The sequence below is a fragment of the Sciurus vulgaris genome, assembly GCF_902686455.1.
Source record: "Sciurus vulgaris genome assembly, chromosome: 9".
Taxonomy (NCBI): domain Eukaryota; kingdom Metazoa; phylum Chordata; class Mammalia; order Rodentia; family Sciuridae; genus Sciurus; species Sciurus vulgaris.
In genome coordinates, this window is record NC_136469.1 from 1,393,047 (window position 1) to 1,409,978 (window position 16,932).

The 16,932-nt window shown below is 49.6% G+C and overlaps 1 protein-coding gene across 1 annotated transcript in view; it reads right to left on the bottom strand.

Moving 5' to 3' along the window:
- PRSS12 (serine protease 12) overlaps positions 1-16,932 on the bottom strand; it is a gene marked incomplete at its 5' end in the record, with an annotated part of 88,666 nt that overhangs the window by 49,696 nt on the left and 22,038 nt on the right. Inside the window, 6 exon segments of the mRNA XM_079153130.1 lie at positions 3,179-3,256; positions 3,259-3,276; positions 3,279-3,489; positions 7,749-7,857; positions 8,008-8,165; positions 12,599-12,788. Coding sequence (XP_079009256.1) covers positions 3,179-3,256; positions 3,259-3,276; positions 3,279-3,489; positions 7,749-7,857; positions 8,008-8,165; positions 12,599-12,788 — 764 coding nt within the window.

Consider the following 16,932-nt stretch of genomic DNA (forward strand, 5'->3'; position numbering starts at 1 on the left):
CCTCTACTTCAGTACACTGAGTGGGAAGGAGTTCATGTCACCACCCCAACTCCTTCTATAAGCCTCTACTTCAGTACAGTGAGTGGGAAGGAGTTCATGTCACCACCCCAACCCCTTCTATAAGCCTCTACTTCAGTACAGTGAGTGGGAAGGTGTTCATGTCACCACCCCAACCCCTTCTATAAGCCTCTACTTCAGTACAGTGAGTGGGAAGGAGTTCATGTCACCACCCCAACACTTTTATAAACCTCTTCTTCAGTACAGTGAGTGGGAAGGGGTTCATGTCACCACCCCAACCACTTCTATAAACCTCTTCTTCAGTACAGTGAGTGGGAAGGTGTTCATGTCACCACCCAACCCCTTCTATAAACCTCTACTTCAGTACAGTGAGTGGGAAGGTGTTCATGTCACCACCCCAACCCCTTCTATAAGCCTCTACTTCAGTACAGTGAGTGGGAAGGTGTTCATGTCACCACCCAACCCCTTCTATAAGCCTCTACGTCAGTACAGTGAGTGGGAAGGAGTTCATGTCACCACCCCAACCCCTTCTATAAGCCTCTACTTCAGTAGAGTAAGTGGAAGGTGTTCATGTCACCACCCAACCCCTTCTATAAGCCTCTACTTCAGTACAGTGAGTGGGAAGGAGTTCATGTCACCACCCAACCCCTTCTATAAGCCTCTACTTCAGTACAGTGAGTGGGAAGGTGTTCATGTCACCATCCCATCCCCTTCTATAAGCCTCTACTTCAGTACAGAAAGTGGGAAGGCGTTCATGTCACCACCCAACCCCTTCTATAAGCCTCTACGTCAGTACAGTGAGTGGGAAGGAGTTCATGTCACCACCCAACCCCTTCTATAAGCCTCTACTTCAGTAGAGTAAGTGGGAAGGTGTTCATGTCACCACCCAAACCCCTTCTATAAGCCTCTACTTCAGTACAGTGTGTGGGAAGGTGTTCATGTCACCACCCAACCCCTTCTATAAGCCTCTACTTCAGTACAGTGAGTGGGAAGGCGTTCATGTCACCACCCAACCCCTTCTATAAGCCTCTACTTCAGTACAGAAAGTGGGAAGGCGTTCATGTCACCACCCAACCCCTTCTATAAGCCTCTTCGTCAGTACAGTGAGTGGTAAGGAGATCATGTCACCATCCAACCCCTTCTATAAGCCTCTACTTCAGTAGAGTAAGTGGGAAGGTGTTCATGTCACCACCCCAACACCTTCTATAAGCCTCTGCTTCAGTACAGTGTGTGGGAAGGTGTTCATGTCACCACCCAACCCCTTCTATAAGCCTCTATTTCAGTACAGTGTGTGGGAAGGTGTTCCTGTCACCACCCAACCCCTTCTATATGCCTCTACTTCAGTAGAGTAAGTGGGAAGGTGTTCATGTCACCACCCAAACCCCTTCTATAAGCCTCTACTTCAGTACAGTAAGTGGGAAGGTGTTCATGTCTCCACCCTAATCCATTTATAAGCTTCACTTCAGTACAGTATGTAGGAAGGCTAGGCTCTATCTGAGGAATGAACGGCCACTCTTTTCTTTCTGCTGAAGTTTCTCGCTCAGTGTTGTTTGGACAGCTGACTTTAGTTTATAGAGCAACCACTGAGATCAGGATCAATGAATCTCAGAACAGCAATCATACAGTTGATCAATAATCATCGCCCTCAGCTTTAAAAAATTTAAACGCATGTGGGATCCAGGAATGAAAATGATTCCTGAGAACATCATTATTTGTCCTAAGTAAATGCCAGGCAACAGAAGCCTTCCAAGAACTCAGATCTTGCCAGGCGTAGTCGTGCACACCTGTAATCCCAGTGACTCAGGAGGCTTAGGCAGGAGGATTGCAAGTTGGAAGTCAGCCTTGGCAAAGGCTGAGTGCTGAGCAGCTCAGTGAGACCCTTTCTCTAAATAAAATACAAAATAGGGCTGTGGATATCGCTCAGTGGTCAGTGCCCCTGAATTCAATCCCCAGTACCAATAAATAAATAAATAAATAAATAAATAAATAAATACCTCAGATCTTACAGAATTTGTCTCCAGCACTGATGGACAAGTCTAAATGGATCACTCCTTGTTCCAAATCTGCTACTTGAGTCTGAGAAGATCCATTTCAGGCAAACAGGTTCTACCTCCACCAATCCAAACACGACCCTGCACCACACCACCCTGGGGCATTAAAAACCCTCCATAAGAAGGGGCAGGGAAATAGAAGTGCTGAGAAGGAGATGGGAAGCCTCTCCTGTGAGGGATGGAGAAGCCGCACCTCCCACAAGGGTGGCACCAGCACTGCGGGTCGGGGTCTCGCCCCTCGGAGCAAATCAGGGCTCAGCGCACGCTTGGGCGGCACACCTCAACACTGTCCTTTACACTGCAACATGCGGAGTTCCACTTCACAGCTTCGAAACAGGAGGACACCCAGTGGTTGACTCAATCTGAGGTCAAAGTAAGGGCCACTCCTCTGCCTCCCATCAGGCCTGAAGAGTTCAAAAATGGCTCACCGCTCTGTGCTCCCACTGGAGTTTACCCACCACTCTTTAAGACCTTAGGGGCTAAGTTACCTTTTAACCAAATACAGGTCTGAAGAAATCTGTAACTGGGAGCAGAAACGGCCCCTGGTGGGTTTCTAGAACTGTGCCTCTGAGGAAGATGGCGGAAGGACCTCCAAGGAGTCCACTTAGAGACCCTCTGGGAAACCTGAAAGGGCAACAGCTGGCCGGGACCAAGGACCCGTCAGGCCTCAGGACCAGAGAGGAAGTTAGTCATGACACAGGGGAGGAATGTCTTCTTCTTTAAAAGTCCTGTCTTGCTGGGGAGATAGCTCAGCTGGTAGAGTGCTTGCCTCACAAGCACAAGGCCCTGAGTTTGATCCCCAGTACCGCAAAAAAAAAAAAAAAAAAAAAAAAAAAAGTCCTGTCTTGAGCGTCTCATGGAGCTCAAGGAAATCAGAACAGGCGACTGAGGGAGGTGGATGGACAAGCTCCTTCCAGGAACAAGTGGCTGTAAACCATTTTAGTGAGAAATACCCACTTGTACAAATTTACAGGTAGAAATTTCATAATGTTAGTGCAAATATTCAAACTATTTTTCTTGGCAAATGGAAAGACACTTCACATTCTGGAGCAGGGGCAGGGGATGCAGTGGCCCTGTGACCTAGAGACTCAGGGTATGCTAGCCCTCACCCAGATGCAGGCCGCGCCCCTCGCTGCCCGGGTAGCAAATGAGGCCCACGTCCTCCCCGTGGCTGCAGTCATGCCGGCCCACGGGCCCCTGGAGCACGGAGGAAGCTGGCCTCCCTTCCCGAGCAGTGGACGTCGTCCAGCCAGACGGGCCCTGTGCTGGCTTCGAATTGCTTTGCCGGGGCTTGTCGGCCATGTCTGTGACAACAGACGGAAGAGTGCACAGAGCTGTGGGCTCCTGTTTCCAGGAAGCAGAGCGCAGACACTGGCGGGCGGCGGCCTTCAGAGGGCAGGCACTCCTCCTCTCTCGGAGCCTGGCGGCGTGTCCGCGTCATCACACATTTTAATCACTTTGACAACTATGGGTGATTCAACAATCGGCTAGCAGATCGCTCATTTCTGTATTCTGTCTACGATTTAGCCTACCAACCAGAGAGAATGCAGATGAGGTGCTGAGCCTTTACTGCTGCCCCTTAAGTAGCCAGGAAGCAGAGGGAGGATGCTCATCTGCAGGGGCCAGGTGGGCTCCTGTGGTCCACCAGCCTCTCCAGGCCTCCCTGGCATCTTCCCCAAGACCAGAAGTGTGCAGGAACCCTCTGCTCCACCGGTGCTCAGTCCAGGGCGGATTCTGATTCAGCACCAGAGCAATGACAATGTTCTCACTTTTCATAAGGGCACCTAAGTCTAACTTCTGAAAGTTTTGTAGATCACGTGGGCTCGGTTGAGATCACTCTCCCCTGACACTGCACTGCTGCAGTAAGCCACTCGGGAAGTGTTTCTAAACCACGGTGAGGCTGCCCGCGCCTCTCGTCCGCCCGCCCCCACTCTCCACTTGACAGTGCCGCCATGCCAGAACTCCCTGCAGCAGCGGACAGCAGCTCTGCCACACGTCAGTCTCAACGCTGCAGAGAAAGGAAGACTGAGTGGACTCAGGAAACAAAGCCGAAAGTGGAGGACAAGTCCAGGAGCGCTCACGGCCTTCACCAACGAGGAACGAAAGGCCAGTAAAGGATCTACGAATCCCCTCAGGCCGTGAAGACGCGGGTGGGGCAGCTGTCAAGCCCACCCGCACTAATGACATGGATGAATCGTCACTGATGAGCGTCAACATGCTTTGAGATGCTATGTCATACCCTGACCTTATAATTTTAATAAGTGTTCTGCTCAAGAAAGTCCAAAATGTGAGGTAATTACATTTATATCTTATGGAAAAATTATGGGTAGTTTTTCAATTTTCCTTCTTTTCTAAACATTGTTTTGTATGACTTTTATAAATCTTAGTATCTATGTTAAACCACAGCCTTGCCTAGCTGGCCTAGTGCACTGGCAGTAAGCCTAGCTCAGGCTGAAAGGACAGCATGCTGCCACCTTCTTCAAGCTTTGGAGTATCACTCCAAGCAGGCCAGAAAGAAAGGGGCTTCATGCAAATGCCTGGCCCAAAGGCCTGCTCCTGGTCCTCCAGCCCCACATCTTCACTCTGGAAGGCACTGTGCAAGGGATGCGGAAATGCCACGTGGCGCTGCCTGTAAGTGGGTGCGGTCACAAGCCAGCCCAGGTCACCCCATGACAAGAGGGCTGTTTGTCTCCCCCTCATTACCACTGCACTCTGAGGAGGGGATGAAGGGACAGATGCTCCCCGGGCTTTGCTGCAATCTGAGGCCCCCTGGCGTCAAGACCGCGCCCTCAAAGGCAGAGCCAGAGCAGGACCAGGCCTTCAGAGTCTCACTGCACAGACACAAAGGGACCTGGCCGCCTCCCGGCTTCAAGAAGAGGGGGCAGGAAAGGCAAAGGAGAGGCTGGCGGGAGGTCCTGGCCGGGTGGCCTCAGGGCAGAGTGCTCCCCAGCCTGGGCAAGGCCCCAAAGAGAACGGAAGGGAGGAAGCAGGAGCCGGCCGTGCTGCTGCCGGTGGGTCCTGGGGCGGGCGGACGAAGGCGGCCGAGGCGGAACTGCGGGGTCACAGTGGGCTGCACCGGCCTCCAGAGTGCAGCGGCCTTCTGTGCCCCACCAGGGCTTTCCCGAACCCCAGCAGGCGGCAGGCCGCGCGGGTCGAGCGCGCTCCGGCCATGGTCGCAGACGCTTCCCCACCGCCCCTGGCGGTGCACCACAGGCGGCCCTCGGAGGGCAGAGGCCCTCGGCTGCACCAGCCGCACCGCAGGCCTCGCAGGGCTCTGGGGGCCTGTCGCTCAAGGAGCTGCGGTGGCGCTCCCGCTCCGCCCCACGCAGCGTGAACCTACCTCGGTCTCTGCTCCCGTCCCCCGGCACAGAAGCACGTTCTGACGCGACTCCAAGGATCTGTTTGTCTTCCCTGCCTTACGTTATATTTGGGAAGCTTCCATAACTTCAGTCTCCTGAAGTCTGAGCAAGACTAGTCATTGGCCTTTTTAAAAAATCAAGAAAAAATACTAACTCGAAAGTAGTTCAAAATTCTAACTATGAATGAAAAACACTGGATTATGAAGACAGAAAAGGCTATGCTGGGTAAATAATCTACCAAGACAATGCATTTATTGATCCTTAGGCATTCACGAATTATACAGCTGGGTACACACCTTGCACTTGTTCTTTAACTGATAATACACGTCTGAAACTTGAATCACTGAATTAATAACTCAGTGAATAATTAATTCCCAGAGAATTCTATAAAAGGTTTCTATGGAACCACTATTTGACCCAGCTATCCCACTTCTCAATTTATACCCAAAAGACTTAAAATCAGCATATTACAGTGATGCAGCCACATCAATGTTTATAGCAGTTAAACTCACAATAGCTAAACTATGTAACCAACTTAGGTGTCCTTCAACAGATGAATGGATAAAAAAGTGGCATATATATATATATATATATATATATATATGAATGATAGAATATTACTCAGCCTTAAAGAAGAATGAAATTATGATACTTACCCATAAGCAGATACAGCTAGAGAATATGATGCTAAACAAAATAAGCCAATCCCAAAAAAACAAAAGCCAAATGTTTTCTTTGATATGCAGATACTAATTCACAATGGGGGGCAGGGAAGAATAGAGTTGCTTTATCTCAGATATACAAGCACAGTGGTGTTTTATGAAACTCATAGCTAACTAAGTAGAGGTTCTGTACAAAAGAAAAGTGTCGATGAGCCCAGCCAATGCCCACTTTACTTTGAAATTTAACAACACCTTGTAAACACAACAGTCCCTAATTCATTGACCAAGAGAGTCAACATCTACTTTATGCCTACTATGCGTGCTGACTGCACTAGGAAACGCCACAGCTGAGGACATGTTGGTAAGAGATGTCCTGCAATTCTTCTCCATCCCAAGTGGGGCTCAGACTCAGGCTGCTCTGCATCCAGCACCTGCCATGACCTCACACTCTGCCGACCCCAACTTCAGAACCTGGGTGCACTAACAAAATCAGTCCTCGGACTGAAGCCCTGTCGGAACACTCAAAATAAAGCCTCGAAATTTTAGTGATTCCTTAGTTCTCTCCAGAGGAAACAACTGGTCCTCCCCCAGTCTTTCCAAGAAAACAATCACAGTAGGAGGGAGCACCACACTAACAGCAGCAAGCCTGTGGACGTCTGCCCCAGTTGGTGGAGAAACAGACCTGAGGAACACCCATCACCCGCCCGTGGGGACTTCTAGCCAAGTGTCTGCTTTGAACTAGTCCAGCCTCTGACCCTCACTTCCAACTTCAGGAACTACAAGGACCAGACCAACCAATCAGATGGCACCAGGAGGAGGAAGGAGACAAAGCAGTGGATGGGACTTCTGCAGAGCAGTGGGACACTCCCGGGGCCAGCTAGCGTCATGGAAACCAGGAGACTGCCCTCCATGAAGAGACCAAGGGACAAGTGCCAGACGCACCCATGCCCCGGACCACCTGTCTGAGCTCGGTGGTACAGCATACAGGTGTGAGGGTGTCGGGAATCCGCGTTAAGCCTGATTGCTGAGTACGCTGGTCATGAGAATGACAGTCTGCCATGCAGGACAGTGTTCCCATTCTTAAGAGACACACTGGAGACTTGGAGATGAAGTGTTAGAACATCTGTACTTGAAGACACTTCAAAGAGGGGGAACACCTGTAAAAACAATCCCACCAGCACCTGAGTAGGAATGGCTGGAGGGTCAAAGATCATGCTCCACCATCAAGGAGTGCGGCTGGCCGCAGGAAGGACATGTGATAGGCAGCCCAGGCCCAGGGAGCCCCCTCAAGGTGCCGGATGGACACTCTGAAAACTTAAAGCACAGTATCAATGTTTAAAAGATCCCCTGGTAGAGTTTTAGATGAACTTTAAGTTTGTTATGCCAATGTTCAGAATCACAACAGAGAGGGATTAGGAGGTCTGCAGTCTAGGTGGAAGGCAGACTTTATGCTGCTGTCTCCCTTGCTCAGCTGCATTTCCACTTCCCACACGGGAACTGCGTCCTACAGGCATTAATCAACAGCCTTTGTTCTAAGCACATTCCTAACAAATGAGGAAGAGAGGCTCAAAGGTCAGACGACATTTGGGGACAAGTGTTCAAAGTGAGTTTTCTGATCAGATGACCCACGTCTCTGCCTGACAGTGCTTGGTCCTTACCCGGGAGCCATAAGGGCGACCCTGGAAACCAGCAAGAACCTCGGCTCCTGCTGACATGCAACCAGCAGCGCAGCACAAGCAGGTTAGGACTGAGAGCACAGGGAGCACTCTGCAGGAGCCGCCAGCATAGAGAAGCAGCGCTGGGCTTCCGACCCGCTTCAGGATACGTGCCGTTTAAACAAACAGTGCCTTCCTTTGGGTATAGAAATGACAGATTCAAAAATCTAAGCAAAACCAAACAAGAACAATAAAAACAAACCTGAGACCCAGCTGCCTGCAGACCACTGCTGCATCTGCATCGTCCCACTGGTCATCACAGATGGTGCCCCACCGACCAGCACGGTAGAGCTCCACTCGCCCTTCATGCGGGCTGCGGCCACCAGCCAGGCGGATGGCAGGCGGCTCTGGGCCTGTTGACGTAAGACGGACAGGTCAGCTTGCATCTTGGCAACACAGCTCCATAAGCATGGGCTGAGTCCACTGCCCTCTCAACAGCACTTGATGAGCTACGCCATGTGTGCATGACCTGCACATATAAACAAACGTATCAGGGTGCTCTTGACCCGGGCAAACACTCCTCACTGAATTACGTCCATTCGACAGCCCTTCACAGCTGACAGTTTAAATCCATCTTCCCAACCACCTCAGAGACCAGAAAGACACTAAAACCTGAAGATTACTGGAAGCAATTTAGAATATGATGGAGACATGGATTATTTTAATTATAGCAGCTTGAGCTTTATCGACATGTCAGTTATTAAAAATGGCATGTTTATAACATAATTGTTTTCAGGACAGAATTATTTTTATATCTGTAGAAATCAAGTCAAAATCATACAACTCTTTGCAGCAAGCTGATCGTCTGGATAGCTGCAGGTTCACTTGGGTGAGAATCAGCCTACACGCATTTCCTCAGCATAGAGCCACCCAGAGGGGTGGGAAGCTCAGTGGGAGAGGGCCTGCCTGGCCCTGGGTTCCATCCCAGCATCAAAAAAACAAAGAGCCCCCAAATGTCCTCATTCCCAGCCTGAGGCCCTTGCCGGTGTCTGACCTTCCCTGTCTGCTGCTGCTCTGCTTGGAGGCCCCTAAAACCACTAGGCTGTACCTACGATGTCCTCTTCCTTCTAAGCAAAGGCTCGGCCACCTCAGTGCTACCCGGCAGCTGCTGCCACCTATGCCCTCCTCCCAGGATCTTCAGGTGGCCCCTCCTCTCATCATTCAGTTCTCAGCCCTGACCTTCCCAACCTTCCCTTCCTCAGGCTGCAGGCACACCTGCCACCTTCCTGACCGCATCCTCCTCAGAGTGTTTGTGCTTATCTCCAACAGTCCACTCCCTGTCAGCTAGAATGAGGACCCGGAGGCCCCTTCCCTCTCACCTGTGTATTTCAGGTACCTGTATGTAGAAAGCATGTCATAAGTGTTCACAGACTGACTGGGTTAGCAAGAGATGCTCAAAACTGAGAAAGGCCATTCCAAACAAAAAATGATTCACAATGTCCAGCATTCACCTGTGTTTAGCAACAAGAATCCACATCCGCAGCCTGCCAGGTGTTGCTCTGGGCACCAGACTGAGCCTGCCCTCCTGGAGTTCATCCTCCACAGAGGCAGATTAAATAAGCAGAGGTACAAAGGCACCAAGGAAACCCTAATGGTCAGCACAGGTGGGGGGTTAGGTTATCTGTGAGAAAGGGCAACGGGTGGAAGAGGTGCTGGAAGCCAGAGATGGGGCAAGAGCACACTGCACTGAGGCAGTGAATGCACCGCTCAGTCTCCACAGCAGGACAGTCCACAGCAGCTGGATGGCTGCGTTCATGTATGAACACCATACCTGAAGCAAAATTCAAATTTTAGTATTTGCATATACTCACATTCCTTTATTTGGAATGAAGTTGAAACACATAAGTTAACCAGCATGCATTTTGTAAAAGGATAAAAATAGGATCAAAATATATGATTAAATTGTGATAAAAAATTTAATTTTTATAAATTGTATTGTTTATTTTTTCTTTTAAAAAGTTTGAGATATACAACAAAAATCATGAAACAAAGAGTATGTTTCTTAATTAATGGTCATCTCACAGTAAGTCTGGTAGGTAATAATTCAAATAAAGAGTTTGGAGTCATCTACACCCTAGCGCCTTCACAACACACTACCTTTCATTTTATCATTGTGACAGTCTATTTAAGATTTTTTTCTGTTTAGATAAGAAATTGTCAATGGGGGCTAGGGTTGGAGCTCAGTGGTAGAGTGCGTGCCTAGCATGTGTGAGGCACTGGGTTCAGTCCTCAGCATCACATAAAAATAAACAAGTAAAATAAAGGTATTGTGTTCATCTACAACTAAAAAAAGAAAAGAAACTGTCAAAGAATAAAAAATATAGAGGCCATACCATAAAATTTAGTTAACATCCTCATCATCTTAACAAAATCACAAAAATCGTGGGAAATTCAGTTGTTGCACATCATATTCTACCTAGGAGGGTAGTTGTAAAAAGATTGAAACTCATTATCTGGGGAGATAGGAGTCCAGATCCTGAGGGATGAGTACTCAGATCTTGCCCATTGCTTTACTTTCTCTGGGATCCATTGTTTCCTAGAGTTTCAATATTTGCTGTGCCTCTATTTAGGACTAATTTACGATGGGGGAAGGTCAAAATTCAGGGCCCAGCATTCAGTATTCTCCCCTTTCCTTTAAGGGCCCATTGTAATTAGGAAAGGATTTACTGGGAGCTTAATCCTGGGCTAGTTTCCCTCCCTCCTCCCAAGCTGCACCTCTCTCTGCTTTTCTTCAAGGGCTATCTTGTAGGAATATTATTTTCCCTAACCCTTCAGACTCTACTTCACCTTTAGGGGAGGTACCTGAGGCAGGCGCAGTGCTCACTGACTCCTCCTCACCTTTAAGGGAGGTGCTGGGGGTCATCTCTCTACCTGAGGCAGGCGCAGTGCTCACTGACTCCTCCTCACCTTTAAGGGAGGTGCTGGGGGTCATCTCTCTACCTGAGGCAGGCTCAGTGCTCATTGACTCCTCCTCACCTTTAAGGGAGGTGCTGGGGGTCATCTCTCTACCTGAGGCAGGCTCAGTGCTCATTGACTCCTCCTCACCTTTAAGGGAGGTGCTGGGGGTCATCTCTCTACCTGAGGCAGGTGCAGTGCTCACTGATTCCTCCTCACCTTTAAGGGAGGGGCTGGGGGTCATCTCTCTACTGAGGCAGGCTCAGTGCTCACTGACTCCTCCTCACCTTTAAGGGAGGTGCTGGGGGTCATCTCTCTACCTGAGGCAGGCGCAGTGCTCACTGACTCCTCCTCACCTTTAAGGGAGGTGCTGGGGGTCATCTCTCTACCTGAGACAGGCTCAGTGCTCACTGACTCCTCCTCACCTTTAAGGGAGGTGCTGGGGGTCATCTCTCTACCTGAGGCAGGCTCAGTGCTCATTGACTCCTCCTCACCTTTAAGGGAGGGGCTGAGGGTCATCTCTCTACCTGAAGCAGGCTCAGTGCTCATTGACTCCTCTTCACCTTTAAGGGAGGTGCTGGGGGTCATCTCTCTACCTGAGGCAGGCTCAGTGCTCACTGACTCCTCCTCACCTTTAAGGCAGGTGCTGGGGGTCATCTCTCTACTGAGACGGGCTCAGTGCTCACTGAACCCACTTCCCCTTTAAGGCAGGTGCTGGGGTCCTCACTGTGCTCCCCAACTCCACCCACACTACCTCAAATTCTCTCTTACTCAATCATAAGGGAATCTTTTTTCAAATCCATCTTTTTCCCAACCTGGTGTGTCTTATAGGTTTTTATAAATAACCTGAAAATGATTAGTAATTAGAATGTAAGTGGATATATTACAAGGATAGAGAGAATAAAATTAGATACTGAATAAAAATCATAACATGTTGCTTCAGGGTTTCACTTTACTATAAAGTGTGAGATATTTGATCAATCACATTGATCACAGAATTACACCAACAGTGTGGCCAATGCAGTGCATTATTGATACAATGGTGCCCCATTGTATCAATAGTCCTGGCAAATGTGCCCTCATCCTCAAGTGGTGAAGGAAGACCCACCTGTCGTGTAGACGACAGGTGGCTCCCACCCTGCAGGGGCCTGGGCTCGGGCAGCATCTGCAGCAGGAGCTCAGCCACCTCGGCATCATGCTCGTGGGCCTCTTGGTGTCTTGTGGTGACAGGCTTTGTGTTTCCCCTGACAATCCCCCCCCAACAGAAGCTATGCCCTGGCTGCTAGCTTGTCACCACCTGGGACACCTGGCCATGCTGCTACTCACAACCAGTACACAAAAAGGGCTCCTGGGAGCACACTGGGCCCCAGCTGTGGTCACGCCCTGGAACAAAAACAGGCGCCACCTTCAGGTGCTGTGCCTCCTACCGTGCACTCCTGCGGACACAACCTGTCGGAAGGTCACTCGAGCCTCGGAGCACCACACACCAGGTGTGGAGCCGACAAAACCCGATCCACACCAACACCCAAGGAAGGACTCCAGCACCACGCCTGTGCTCCGTTACACAGGCACGTCATTTCGATCTAGTTGCTGCAGTTTATGTTGGGTTTCAAGACCATTTCCCATCTTGCCTCCGTCATGTCTTCCCATTACCAGAGTAAGCATTTCACATGCAACATATTACACAGTATGTATTTCTGAAACCAAATTGCATTAAAAGTAAAGTGTTAAACATTAGATACTATTTGAAAATCAAATAGAATTCAAAGAAATGCACAACAGACTCTCAAATATGATGATTCACACTATTTCTGTATTTAAATCCTTAAAAGAAATGATTTAATAAGAGAACTTTATCATCTAGAATCATGTTAAAACACGATGCAGCTAAGGCAAGCTTTTGTTTTATCATGGGATGAGACGCAGGAGATGGTGGCAGCCGTCTCCTGGGGACCCGCCCCACCCCTGCAGGCCTCCTTTTCACAGAGCAGTATGCTCTCTTCGTCTCTGTGACAGTGGACACTGCTCCAGTGAATGGGAATGTGGTGCAGTCCCGAGACTGGGGTGTGCCTTGCTACTCCCTTTCCTCTGGAAACGCAACAGATGTTAGGTCCATCAAATGGCAGCCACATTGCTCATCCAAAGATGCAGATTTTTAAAAACCGGAAGAAATCGAGAAGATGGATGTGCAGCAAAGAAAGAGAAAGAGCACCAAGTGTGTAAGCCACAAGGATTTGAACACAGATCAGAACATGGGCTGCTGGTTACACGGAGACCTTTTCATCAGCCATGACTAGCTCTCTCTGTGTGCCTTGCTACCCAGGGCTGACTCTAGAAGACAGGCAAGCTGCTGATACAAAACGGGAGCATGGGTAACCTGCCCACAACGTGCTGCGAGGCCCTGTGGGACCTGGGTTCTGATCTGGACCCAGCTAACAGTCACTCTGAGCTGCAATCTCTGTGGCTCTTCCTTCTAATCTCTAAAAGCAGAAGTTCAGATGATTTTTTTCCAGTTTCAGCATTCTAGGTTAGAATTTTCAAATTGATTACTATGACTAAGCACAATAATAGTCTAGAATCTGTCTACAAGTTTTTGAATCTTACATATACTATGTGCTAGCAAGACACTGAAACTGATTAATAAAATAATAATATGCAGAAGGGCTCTGCTTTTAGCTCATCTTGTCACATATTTTCATAGGCAACCTCTGATGTGTACAAACTAGTATTAAGCTTCAAAGGATTCAACACTCACTGGATTCACAGGGTGAGCTCTGTAACCATGAATGTGTCTTCACAGCAGAGCTGGGTGCTCTGCTTTCAGCGTGCGAGGTGTATGTTTAGGAGAGGGGTGGCTGAGATGGATTTATACCTGCTGGATCCAGCTACATCCTTTCATGATCAAAAGACTGGTAACCACTCTATAACTACATTAGAGCTCTGTTCATTTTCTTCATGTCTCACACCTTGTTTTATTCCTTTCTGGTTTTCAGGGGTATAAAGGTGCACGCGGTTTGCACATAAAAGAGGATGTTGACACCTGTACACAAATCTGCTACACCTCCTGGCCTTGAAAGTAAAAAGCATATCGACATTCCTCATGACCTGCTGATGAGTTTTGCAGGACTTAATATCCATTGATAAAATCAGCAATTAACATTTCTAAGCACCAAAACTTCTAGGCTCTGGTCTTACTCCTCTTTCGTCCTGAATCACACCAACTTCTATTAAGGAAAAATATGTGCTGCTGCAATGGAATCAGAACTCTGACAAACCCTAGGACTCAAGGTCTCTGTTTACTGAATATTCCTTATTCCTCTTCCAAGGGGAGGACAGGAGGTCTCTGGCAACTCACAGACCCATCTCAGGCGGGGGGCAGGGGAGGGTAGCCGGTGATAGCTAGCTGTGTCTCAGCAGGTGTAGCTGGTGATAGCTAGCTGTGTCTCACCAGGTGTAGCTGGTGATAGCTAGCTGTGTCTCAGCAGGTGTAGCCGGTGATAGCTAGCTGTGTCTCAGCAGGTGTAGCCGGTGATAGCTAGCTGTGTCTCAGCAGGTGTAGTTGGTGATAGCTGTGTCTCAGGCAGGTGTAGCTGGTGATAGCTAGCTGTGTCTCAGCAGGTGTAGCTGGTGATAGCTAGCTGTGTCTCAGCAGGTGTAGTTGGTGATAGCTGTGTCTCAGGCAGGTGTAGCTGGTGATAGCTAGCTGTGTCTCAGGCAGGTGTAGTTGGTGATAGCTGTGTCTCAGGCAGGTGTAGCTGGTGATAGCTAGCTGTGTCTCAGCAGGTGTAGCTAGTGATAGCTAGCTGTGTCTCAGCAGGTGTAGCTAGTGATAGCTAGCTGTGTCTCAGCAGGTGTAGCTGGTGATAGCTAGCTGTGTCTCAGCAGGTGTAGCTGGTGATAGCTAGCTGTGTCTCAGCAGGTGTAGCTAGTGATGGCTAGCTGTGTCTCAGGCAGGTGTAGCTGGTGATAGCTAGCTGTGTCTCAGCAGGTGTAGCTAGTGATAGCTAGCTGTGTCTCAGCAGGTGTAGCTAGTGATAGCTCGCTGTGTCTCAGCAGGTGTAGTTGGTGATAGCTAGCTGTGTCTCAGGCGGGGGTAGTTGGTGATAGCTAGCTGTGTCTCAGCAGGTGTAGTTGGTGATAGCTAGCTGTGTCTCAGGCAGGTGTAGTTGGTGATAGCTAGCTGTGTCTCAGGCAGGTGTAGTTGGTGATAGCTAGCTGTGTCTCAGGCAGGTGTAGCTGGTGATAGCTGTGTCTCAGCAGGTGTAGCTAGTGATAGCTAGCTGTGTCTCAGCAGGTGTAGCTGGTGATAGCTAGCTGTGTCTCAGCAGGTGTAGCTAGTGATAGCTAGCTGTGTCTCAGCAGGTGTAGCTGGTGATAGCTAGCTGTGTCTCAGGCAGGTGTAGTTGGTGATAGCTAGCTGTGTCTCAGCAGGTGTAGCTGGTGATAGCTAGCTGTGTCTCAGCAGGTGTAGTTGGTGATAGCTAGCTGTGTCTCAGGCGGGGGTAGTTGGTGATAGCTAGCTGTGTCTCAGCAGGTGTAGTTGGTGATAGCTAGCTGTGTCTCAGGCAGGTGTAGTTGGTGATAGCTAGCTGTGTCTCAGGCAGGTGTAGTTGGTGATAGCTAGCTGTGTCTCAGGCAGGTGTAGCTGGTGATAGCTAGCTGTGTCTCAGCAGGTGTAGCTAGTGATAGCTAGCTGTGTCTCAGCAGGTGTAGCTGGTGATAGCTAGCTGTGTCTCACGCGGGAGTAGTTGGTGATAGCTAGCTGTGTCTCAGCAGGTGTAGTTGGTGATAGCTAGCTGTGTCTCAGGCAGGTGTAGTTGGTGATAGCTAGCTGTGTCTCAGGCAGGTGTAGCTGGTGATAGCTAGCTGTGTCTCAGGCAGGTGTAGCTGGTGATAGCTAGCTGTGTCTCAGGCAGGTGTAGCTGGTGATAGCTAGCTGTGTCTCAGCAGGTGTAGCTGGTGATAGCTAGCTGTGTCTCAGCAGGTGTAGCTGGTGATAGCTAGCTGTGTCTCAGGCAGGTGTAGCTGGTGATAGCTAGCTGTGTCTCAGGCAGGTGTAGCTGGTGATAGCTAGCTGTGTCTCAGGCAGGTGTAGTTGGTGATAGCTAGCTGTGTCTCAGGCAGGTGTAGCTGGTGATAGCTAGCTGTGTCTCAGCAGGTGTAGCTGGTGATAGCTAGCTGTGTCTCAGCAGGTGTAGCTGGTGATAGCTAGCTGTGTCTCAGGCAGGTGTAGTTGGTGATAGCTAGCTGTGTCTCAGCAGGTGTAGCTGGTGATAGCTAGCTGTGTCTCAGCAGGTGTAGCTGGTGATAGCTAGCTGTGTCTCAGGCAGGTGTAGTTGGTGATAGCTAGCTGTGTCTCAGGCAGGTGTAGTTGGTGATAGCTAGCTGTGTCTCAGGCAGGTGTAGTTGGTGATAGCTAGCTGTGTCTCAGGCAGGTGTAGTTGGTGATAGCTAGCTGTGTCTCAGGCAGGTGTAGCTGGTGATAGCTAGCTGTGTCTCAGCAGGTGTAGCTAGTGATAGCTAGCTGTGTCTCAGCAGGTGTAGCTGGTGATAGCTAGCTGTGTCTCAGGCGGGGGTAGTTGGTGATAGCTAGCTGTGTCTCAGGCAGGTGTAGTTGGTGATAGCTAGCTGTGTCTCAGGGGGGGTTGCCAGTGATAGCTAGCTGTGTCTCAGGCAGGTGTAGTTGGTGATAGCTAGCTGTGTCTCAGGCGGGGGTAGTTGGTGATAGCTAGCTGTGTATCAGGCAGATGTAGTTGGTGATAGCTAGCTGTGTCTCAGGCAGGTGTAGTTGGTGATAGCTAGCTGTGTCTCAGCAGGTGTAGCTAGTGATAGCTAGCTGTGTCTCAGCAGGTGTAGTTGGTGATAGCTAGCTGTGTCTCAGGCGGGGGTAGTTGGTGATAGCTAGCTGTGTCTCAGGCAGGTGTAGTTGGTGATAGCTAGCTGTGTCTCAGGGGGAGTTGCCGGTGATAGCTAGCTGTGTCTCAGGCAGGTGTAGTTGGTGATAGCTAGCTGTGTCTCAGGCAGGTGTAGCTGGTGATAGCTAGCTGTGTCTCAGCAGGTGTAGCTAGTGATAGCTAGCTGTGTCTCAGCAGGTGTAGCTGGTGATAGCTAGCTGTGTCTCACGCGGGAGTAGTTGGTGATAGCTAGCTGTGTCTCAGCAGGTGTAGTTGGTGATAGCTAGCTGTGTCTCAGGCAGGTGTAGTTGGTGATAGCTAGCTGTGTCTCAGGGGGG